Raw genomic sequence first — 10,669 nt, forward strand, 5'->3', positions numbered from 1 at the left:
ATAGTTGATTTGGGTCGGAATCTCGCCGGAAACCACTGATTTTGGTCGGAATCTCGTCGAAATCGTCGATTTTGGTCGGATTTGACCGTTAACCGATTAATTGACCGACTAGCCCAAAATTAATCAGTGAAGTGTGACTAACGATTAATCGGGGATTAATTGTTGCCTAGTCGGGATTTTTTCAACACTGATAATAAGTACTAAAGAAGTTATAATTGTCATAACAAAATCCAAATATTTGCAATATATAAGGCATTATTCATCCAAACATAAACTGGTTTCAAACCAAACATCTTTTCTAGTTCACAAGGTTGCATTAAAACCATTAAAACCTACATCTTTTCTAGTTCACAAGGTTGCATTTATCTCTAACTTGACCGTCTTGTCCCGTAAGCACACCCACGTTACTTAGCTTAACCATCGAATCAGCAAAATCTTTCGCAAACAGGAACGGATACTTGCTATAGTTTATAACCATTGCCGTGGTTCTATTATCGCTCATAAGAGCTTGGTCCGAACTTAAAACCCCTGAATTGTTCACAAGATTCCTAAAAAAATTGTTGTCAAACTTTGTAGTTGTGACTGCGTCCAGTGGGACCAGTCTAGTGTCCGAATCATCTTGATTCGGACACTGAGTTTGCAAATTAGTTGCAAGTGACACGTCAAGTGACGGATCAGGACCACTTGATCCACTAAAGTTGAAGAGTCTGAACTTGAACGCAAAGCATTGCACAAATCCTATCGTGTACGCACCTTCACACGAAACATAATCATTTAGAGAAAGTCACAAAAAAATTATCTAGACTTGTGATCATGTTTGTTTTATACCTGATAATGCGACGACGTCTTTTATATTAAGACCTTTTGAAGTGAACTTTGCAATGATGTTATCAAGAGACTCGAAGGGCGATGGTATCTCCGTGTTTGCTGCTAAACCGTCTCGACGCCCCAAGGCTACCGACCAATAGCGCCCTCCCGTCTGTTGGTTATTTGGACATTTGTTTGTTAGAACTTAGAATCATATTTCTTTACTAAATTACTTTTGAAAAAAGGTCTTACAAGAAAAACCGCCTCTCTAACCGCGAGTGTCAATATGTCGATACAAGAAACTGTTTTGGGACAAACTTTCTCCACATTTGTTTTTATGGTTTCGATAACTTCAAACCCTCGAGCTGAATTTCGATTAGGAAACGCGTCCTTTTCGCTCCTGAAACTGCTAGTCTCGTCAAGCAGCACCGAACCGTCGCATCCCTGAACACAAATAAATGTTTCATTTAGTCCCTCTAGTAGAGGTCTTAGGTTTAAATCCAGCTTGCACTGGTAATCTGTAAGGGTGTTCATCGGTTCGGTTTTGGATTTAAAAACTCGGTTAAAAACCAAACAAACCAAATTTAACCGACTTGACATTTTCTTTAAGAAAAACAGTATTATAGATATTCGGTTACAAATTTTCAAACCAAAACGAATAACGAACACCCCTAGTTGTGAAGGCCACATGTCGAGGCACTCACGGTCATAAAAAAACAGCATTTAATAAAATTATTTCCAAGGGACACAAAAATGAATAATGGTGAAACATTTACATTAGAAATACAGTCATGAAAATGCAGGCGAAGAAGCGAGGCAGCCATTCTGGTATCGTTAGCCATAGCAGCCCAGACACCGAACCTCACGATTTTTGTCAAGTTAGGACAAGTGTAATCATAGAATCTGTAATCGAGTTGAGCGTATACAAACGGTTGAAAAAACAAAAGGCAAAGGACAAGATTAATAGTTGGAAAATGCATATCTATATACTTAAGAACATATGGTGAACCAAGAGGTGTTTAAATAGATGTTGTTATGTACACAGTGGGTGTGCCACTAGAGAAATAGTTTGGAACTAGTCAATATCAAGATAACATGCACTTTTGAGTTTGGATATTAAGATGAAGGTTTAAAGTGGAGTTTGTGCTCATTTAGTATGCATAAAGAAGTTGATAGTTCAAGACACTAGGATAACACTCTATACTAGTGGCTGTTTTATATGTGCTTTTGGTGCAAAGAAGCCTAATTCATTGAATGTTTGGATCAAGATGATAGATATATAGGGCCCTTGGTGGGCTGGTGGCTGCTGAAGAGTTTCAAGTATGTGTGTATATACAAATAATACGTACATCATACATATGTGTATATATACATACTGGACTGAAAGTTAAAAACAAAGGGATTTAGTCCAATAGACTTACACACGAAACATGACATTAAAATAATCAGGTTTTGGGTTATCCTATAAATTCTTTTGATAAACGCGCTATTTAGTCCATTTAATTATATAGGGTCGTGTTAAAGACCAAGGCGAAGCTTGAACTAAGACATCGGGGGGGGGGGGGGGGGGGGCTCAAAATGTATACAAAATTTCACAAACGAGGGGGGGGGGCAGGTTTAAATTTCCGACCGAAACGGCTAAATTTGCACTACACATAAAAAATTTCGAACGAAAACAGGTAAATTTACACTTCTAAGAAAAAAAGGGAGGGGGGGGGGGGACCCCGGCCGTAACTAACTTCGCCACTGTGTTCGGGTAGACTTGTTTAACCCGTTTAATTAAACAACCTAACAGTCCATTTGAAGTTTGAATAAAATATATGTATTTGATCTGGCCATCCCGTTTACAATTAGTTTAACTCATTAATTATAACAATCCGCTAACCTGTATATAACCCTTTACAACACGTCAACCTATTTGGCTCGTTTAGATAAATGGGTTAACAAGTCAAGTTCGGGTTAAATGATATTAAGTGTGTCGGGGTTAAGGTTACACAATACAAGAATTACTAAAATCTACTTGTATATATACAAATGAAATTAACGTGCTAAATGTGAGAACCAAATAGAGTAATTATAGATACAAGTAGCGTAATTATGTAATTACAACATAGAGTAATTACGCTACTTGTATCTATAATTACTCTACTTGGTTCTCACGTTTATCACGTTAATTTTATTTGTATTTGATCCAAACCCTATACAGTTATAAACTACACAATTTCAATAGCATAATAAGTTATCCTAACATTTTATAAATGCATTTACAAATAATCCATGAAATAACAATTGGAGCTACTGTTATCTTGAATGTTCTCTTATGTTTTGCACCTGAAAAATGAAACTAACTCTTTAAACTTTGTTATAAGTTTATAACATAATCACTTATAATGAAAAATAACCTTCAAGAACTTATGTTCAAGTAACATGCTAGCTGTTGGCCTTTCAGCAGGATTCCTAATAAAGCAACCGCGCAAGAAATCTTTACCATCTGGTGACATTGTTTCAGGTATCGGTGGACTCGCCTTCATAACCTTAAACATTGCTGCAGGCTGCATTATACATACTTCAAATAGTGAATCATGATTTAAGTTAAAATTAAAATTCGAAAACATAGTTGAAATATTATCTTCTGCTTACCGCTTCGTACTCACTCCAAGGAGGTTTCCCGTTCATCATCTCGATGATTGTACAACCCAAACTCCATATATCAACTGCTAGAGCAAGTTCAGGATTATTATCTTTTTGTGGCTCACTTTGTAGGAGCTGCAGTTAAGATTATTATATTAATAATAATATCAAATTAGTTTGATTAATAATTAAATGATCAATATTAATATTAATATTAATACCTCTGGAGCCATCCAGTATGGACTTCCTTTCAGAGTAAGAATAACTTGTCCATCTAGCTGTGCAACAAGATCAAAGTTTCAATATGTTCTTCGGCGTAACTAATTCATTAAACTATTACAAGATAACCGAAATCTTTGAATAAAAATGATTTATGAGGTCTTATGGATTTAAATTAGACTTTGGATGGCTTTCAACTTATTTGACCTGTTTGACCAAACGAACGCGAAAAGAGCATGTTTGTGTTCGTTCGTTTAACTTTAACCAAACAAACGATCGAGCACGAATAATAAAAAAACAAGGTTTTCTTAGTTGTGCTCGTTTGTTTAGAAAATGAACATGTTTGTGTTCATTTATGTTCGTTTATTAATAGTATAAACAAACGATTCATGAAGGTAACAAACGAGCATAGATGAACGAACATAACTGACCTAAAACTAGTTAAAAATAATGTGAAGACCAATGTGTTGGGTCTAAAAAGTTAATACACTTATACTAGGGTGTATTAAGCCAAAAAAGCTTAAATAATATTAACGAGCATAAACGGACAAACTTAAGAAAGCATAAACTAACAGACATACAACGAACGTTAACGAACGAACCTAAACGAATTGAGGTTACAGTTCACGAACATAAATGAATGAGCGAGGCATGTGTTCGTGTCCATTCGGTTAACTAAATGATCGTAAGTTTTTGTTCATGTTGAACATAAACAAAATTCCTACTTAATGGTTCACGAACTGTAAGCTGAACATTCGGTTCGTTTACAGGCCTAGTGGCTAGAGTCTTACATGTTTAGCCATCCCAAAGTCAGCAAGCTTCACAACACCATTAGCATCAACTAGCAAATTAGCCCCTTTGATATACCTACAAAACACATTTGTGTTCAAAGACGCGTATAAGTAGATAACAAATAATTAGCTGCATCAACTTTCGTTACACAATAAAACACGTAATGGTTAGTCGATTACCTGTGTATGGTCTTGGTGCTATGCAAGTAAGCCAGCCCAGATACAATATGTTCTGTAAAATTTCGTACAATAGACTCAGTCATTCCTCCACAATGATCACGAACATACTTATTGATCGAACCAGGATGAACATATTCCAAATATATGTAAAACCGGTCCTCAACCTACATGTGTTTAATCATTTTTGTAAAGTCTCTACTATTGCTTCCAAACATAAAAGTATATATTAAGTACAACAAGGAATAAAAAGCCTAAAAAACTTACGATTTCGCTACCATAGTATTGTACAATGTTTTGATGTTTAAGCTTACTTAAAACATCAATTTCCTGAAAAGTGAATAAGATATGAATACCAGCCACATCTATAATATATATAAACAAAAACCTAAAAATCCTATGTGGTCGCGATCCTATTTTTGGAGTCACCAGATTTGCTTGATTTTTAAATGGAGGTTTCTCATGCATTTGACCCGAATTCACGGGTATGGGTCTTATCAAACCCAGATATTTCTTAATTAAACGGGTTATAACATCTCATTAAATTAAAAACTAATCTCACCAAATATTTGATACAAAAATCCTATAAAATAGGAATATACAAAAAATTAATATCTAATTTATTTAAAAAAAAGATATATGTTATTTATAATTAAAAAACCAATTTTATAGTAAAAAAAATAAACTGGTCTTGGATCTCATCAAACTCATATAGCTTTTAAACCGGGTTATAACATCTCATTTAGTTGTGAAACAATTTAATATCAAACCATAAGTATATTATTAACTTTCATACAATAAAAAAAATAAAAATTCAAAATAGATAAATATTAAAAACAAATAATAGGGTTATAACATCTCGTTTATTTGTGAAACAATTTAATATCAAACCATAGGTATATTATTAACTTTCATATAATAAAAAAAAATAAAAATTCAAAATAGATAAATATTAAAAACAAATAATATAAAACGACCCCGTAATACGGGGGATAAAAACTAGTATATTATATATGCAATCAAAGACTTGATAGATTATAGAAATACTACTAACTTGCTGTAGTTGTTTATTAGACTCCGCGGATTTAGGGTCATCCGGTAGTATTTCAACTTCTTTCATTGCACATAAAGCTCCAGTCTCTCTAATAAAACATGAAACATATTAGTCTATGCATCATATGAAAACAAACATTAGGCAATGAAATGTTAACAGACCTGTTAGAGCCAACATAAACACTTCCAAACGTCCCGCGGCCTATAAGTTTTCCCTTTTTCCATAGACTTTGTCTCGGTGTCTTTGCCGCTAAATCAGGTTTGTTAATGGTTTGTGGTGAGGAAGTTGAATATGCAAGTCCTGCAGCTCCTGGAGGGAGTGGCAACTGGTGGACTGTAGTTATTGTGGCTCGCGTGTTGCGGTCAGGTCGAGTACTAACATTTGGACTATGAACAAATGAGTTATGCATACTTCTTTGAGTAATAGTTTGATAATAATATGCAAAACCTGGTGTTCTTGAATGATCTAGACTAGCTATCCTGAAATAAGAAATATGTTAAAATTGAAACAATTCAATATTTTACATTTTTTAAGATCTAAGTTGCCCTACATAATCAAATTATTTAGACGATTAATTACCGGGAATAGTAATTAGGGATGAGCATTTTTTACTGAGTACCAGTACCAATCAAACTCAATCGGTGCCTGTATTTTAATATTTTCTTCGTTATTAGTACCATTGAGTTTTTGGCATTTTCAATGGTACCAGACCAAAAAAATGATTACGTACTTTTTGGTACTATACCGGTACAAATATCATCCCTGATATAGCAACGCTATTGATCAATAAAAAAATAATAAAAGACCGCAAATACTTAAATCGTACCCTGGAGGTCGTTCAGGATCGGCGTGACTAGCTCTGATGGTTCGGCTTTTTCTGGCAAATTTCTTGCTTGCGTATTCGGGCGAGGGGAGAATGTTATTACATTTCTGACTCGCGGTTAATTCACGTTTGATGAGAGATTTTAAATCAGGAAGAGGCAAAGAGAATGAGGCCTGAACGATGTCGTTTTTATCGTTGAGGTGCTTGTGATTCGTGCGAGTATTTCCATCGGCCGTAGAAGAAGAAGACGACGACGACGAAGAAGATGAAGAAAATGTGGTATACAACCACTGCATTTCAACTCAGAGAATCAATAACCAGCGAATTACGCCGGTGTTCGGGTTATTATGCTCCGGCTTCGCTGTTCGAACGTTATAATCCGTTTGATATGAAGAAGTGACATCGATTTGTAGGTTATGTATTAAGTATTTATAGTTATATAGTTGTTATTACATTAATGCGGAAGGTCAAACACTTTGACTTTTTCAAAGTGCAACATACAACTCCTTTTGCTTTTTAATGATTGGCAGAAATACAAAAAGAAAAAGTAAATGGGAGAAATAGACATGTTTATCAATTGTTTTTTACTTTTTTACTTAGAATTTGACTTTTAGTGTATAAGTTTTTATAAATATTATTATTATTATGAGATCACCAACAATTTACTTTTAGTTAATACAAATGTTTGACTTTAACCATTGAGGATCTCACTATTCGTCATTTTTGATTTTGTATTTATTGGTAACGAACAGTACTGGTATATTCCTAAATTTTGTCTTTTTGATATCGGTATTATACGTGCCGAGTATTTTTGCTACCGATACACATTTTGAGGGATTTCTGGTACTGTTATATTCGGTACATGTACTTTTAGTACCGCTACCAAGCTCATACCTAACTAAAATCCATTAAATGATTGTACTCTATTGTGAATTCATTTGAGTATAAATACAAACAGTTGAATAACGATAACCAACTCGGAGTTTTTCGGGTTGACCTGTAACCAAGAAAATAAAATCGTCAACTGAATCAATTCACTATAGATTGCATTTGGATTTTAAGTTTATAAGGTTGGGGTCATCGGTTATGGCTTATTTGGGTTCAAGTGGCTACGGTATCAGTTGGGTTACAGTTTACGATTAAAAATGACAACCATAATTATCATATTCAATTTCAAAGCATGATTTTAATTGGTACTCATCGTACTCAGTATATCCCACCAATAGCAATGCTATGGTAGGGTCTGAGGAGGGTAAGATGTAGACAGCGTTACCTCTATCCCATAGGGATAGAGAGGCTGCTTCCGGTGAGACCCCCGGCTCGAGCATGATTTTAATTGGTAGATGCAATTTTTTATATGACCATAAACAAAAAAAAAATGGGCATTTTTTAAGTTGTTATATGTAACATCAACAATAAATAGGCTATGTTTAAGTGAACTTGTTTAACTATACCAGTGTTTTTTTTTTATTAAACTGTAATTAAAAAGGCTGACCATATGACCCATTTCGGATCTAGTTAGCCCATTTTTACGACCTATCAACCTGATTAACAAGTTATATGAATGATTTTAATACAAACATAATTATGTTTCATCTAGATTAAGTCAATGGCTGGATGTTGACCTTGACCAGATCAGGACTTCGTCCAAGCCCCGCTACGTATTACTTTCTTCTTCTTGACGCGACTAATTAAAATAGCGGTTGCTAAATATTAACGTTATTCAACCACTTTTTTTCCTTCCAAATATTAAGGATTTATGTGAAACGCTTTTGTCTTTTCATAGGTTCAACTCAATCTTTATATTAATATTTGATCATTTCTTAATTTTCTTGCAAGTTTTCTCATAACTAAAAGTTATTAACTTATGCCGTCACTACTTAGGTGTGGTGAACGGAAGTTTTACTTTATGTTCACCTAAGAGTTTTTTTTGTTTGACGTTGCAAATGCGTCATATTCCTGGGTTTAAGTATTGATGAAGTAACAGTTAGTAGACTAGGTCTCACAACTTCAAAACCCCCTAAGAGCTTTGTGATGATTTAGCCGTTGTTCGTCGTCCAAAAAAATAAAGTTAACTTTTTAGATCTATCAAAAAAAAAGTTTTACTTTTGCCTAGCAGAATTAGTAACATAGTCAAACTATATTATAATATTTTTCATAAAGATCTCTTTCTATTCTAATTTCTAATTTTTATGTATACTAAAATAACTAAGTTTTTTTCTATTTCTTGGTTAGAAAAGAGATAGTTTCTAATTTTTTTACTTCACTTCAATACTCAATATAATAACAATAATAGGAGACTGAAAACGAGAGTATTTATCCCGCGTCCATTCTTCATATCTTCATATGATTGAAAGAAAAAATTGAATGCAACGAAATGAAAATTTTTGGTACAACAAGCCGCGATCTGATAGCTATGAATCTAAAGAGTATATTGAATTTAATAAAAGTATTGTTCAAATGTGTATATTGATTAAGCACACAATTGTTAAGTAAAAAATATAAATATATGGACGGAATTTAAACATTAATGTCACGTGAATTTTGTCCTTAATTTTTATTATTAAATTGGGGGCCTATGTACTTGATTTCAAGTTTCTTGCTATATTTATTATTTTATAAAATCATTCATGGCGGTCATATAAAAGAAAGTATATGTCCAAAAAGTAAAAGCTAGCTACTTGTCAAATTCATTATTAATAAACATGTATTTTTATAAATAGAAAGTTAATTGTTATCATGCAAGGAGTTATTGCTTAGGTAATGATTATCAAAAGTAATAAACAAAAGTTTGAAGTTTGAACCTAACACACCGATATTGACTTTTGGATTTGACTTGAAATGGGAACATAAATATAAAATTGAAAAACAAATATAATTTGAATGAAAATTAGTCAACATTTTATGAATCCTTAAAAGTCACATCAATTCATAGCCGTAAATCGTAATACCGGCCTATACATCTCCTTGATAGCATCTACTAAGTCATAGCCAGGGTCTTGGTAAACAGGCTCAAGAAGGTTATGCACTTGCTAATTAGTAATTACATATACGCAATCGGTTTATTTGGAGAACCGTGGAATTCTAGACAACCCATTTTTGGTGAATGAAATCATTTCATGGGTTAAACAAATGAAATGTGAATTAAGGCTATGATATTTGTGATCGACTATATTAAAAGGCATTTGACTCATTGAATTGTGTCTGACTTGATCTTATCGCAAATAAACTTTCCTGATAAGTGAAGAAGACCTTGGACTTCAGGATGCTTATCTTTTCTCGCACATTAGTGGGGCGTTAAGCAATGGACTTAAAAGATTGATTGTTAATTAAAACTAGTTAAATTTAATTAGAAACCATTAAGCAATCAACTCTTTTGGGATAATTATAAAATGTAACTTTTTACAAAATACTCAAAAATATTATTCAGAAATAAGAATTGAAAACTTTCCATCTATTCATTATTTTCCTTTTTCTCGGCAAAAATAGATATAAAGAAACCGGTACGGTTTTGTAGAAGTTTGTCAAGCTTCATGTATATCATCTATATAATGTTAATCTATATTTTTCTTAGAAGAAAAATAAAAGAAAATTGAAATGAGCCACATCTTCTTCATCCACCACAATGTCGTAGCAAACTGGCACTCCTTCGGCCATGTACAATGTGACGTTCGTTGCTTTGCTAGCCGTTTGTCATCACACGACCACCATCCTCAGCTCTACATAAATAATAATAAATAGGGGTGCGCAAGAAACTAAAAAGCCAAACATAAACACAAAAAATTCAAATCCGAAATCAAAACCGACGATTTGATTTTATGATTTTGTGAAAACCGAACTTACAATCCGGTTTTGGTTTTGCAGGCATGTAATAAAACCCGAAAATAACAAACCGAACTGAATTTCTATATAATTTATTTTTGATTTCTAGTCATATTAAGTAATTTATATAAATATAATATATATGTAGCTTAAATACTTTTGTCAAGTGTTTAAAAATCAGTTAGTTAACAACTAACAAAATTGTTTATATCTAAATTCATTATTTTCAACCAAATTTTTAATTGCCCAAAATATCGGGATCAAATTAAATGGCAATAATCGGGAAGAAAAACTGAAACCGAAATGAAACCACAACGAAACTGAAAAAATTAAAACTGAACAATT

The 10,669-nt window shown here is 33.3% G+C and overlaps 2 protein-coding genes across 2 annotated transcripts; both read right to left on the bottom strand.

Moving 5' to 3' along the window:
- Positions 1 to 326: 326 nt before the first annotated feature.
- Positions 327 to 1,787, bottom strand: LOC143593242 (peroxidase 10-like). The gene is made up of 4 exons (XM_077072932.1): positions 1,584 to 1,787; positions 1,060 to 1,251; positions 829 to 979; positions 327 to 753 (listed from the first exon to the last, which is right to left on the bottom strand). The coding sequence occupies exons 1-4, from the start codon at positions 1,785 to 1,787 to the stop codon at positions 344 to 346; spliced, it is 957 nt and encodes a 318-aa protein (XP_076929047.1). The 3' UTR covers positions 327 to 343.
- A 1,317-nt stretch (positions 1,788 to 3,104) lies between these two features.
- On the bottom strand, positions 3,105 to 6,798 carry LOC143593254 (mitogen-activated protein kinase kinase kinase 5-like). The gene is made up of 9 exons (XM_077072941.1): positions 6,506 to 6,798; positions 5,841 to 6,158; positions 5,680 to 5,767; positions 4,893 to 4,955; positions 4,629 to 4,792; positions 4,449 to 4,524; positions 3,660 to 3,716; positions 3,448 to 3,573; positions 3,105 to 3,359 (listed from the first exon to the last, which is right to left on the bottom strand). The coding sequence occupies exons 1-9, from the start codon at positions 6,796 to 6,798 to the stop codon at positions 3,189 to 3,191; spliced, it is 1,356 nt and encodes a 451-aa protein (XP_076929056.1). The 3' UTR covers positions 3,105 to 3,188.
- Between the last annotated feature and the right edge of the window lie 3,871 nt (positions 6,799 to 10,669).

Source organism: Bidens hawaiensis, unplaced genomic scaffold (assembly GCF_021521415.1).
Source record: "Bidens hawaiensis isolate Kalapana, Puna unplaced genomic scaffold, B.hawaiensis_p1.1 tig00041865_1, whole genome shotgun sequence".
NCBI lineage: Eukaryota > Viridiplantae > Streptophyta > Magnoliopsida > Asterales > Asteraceae > Bidens > Bidens hawaiensis.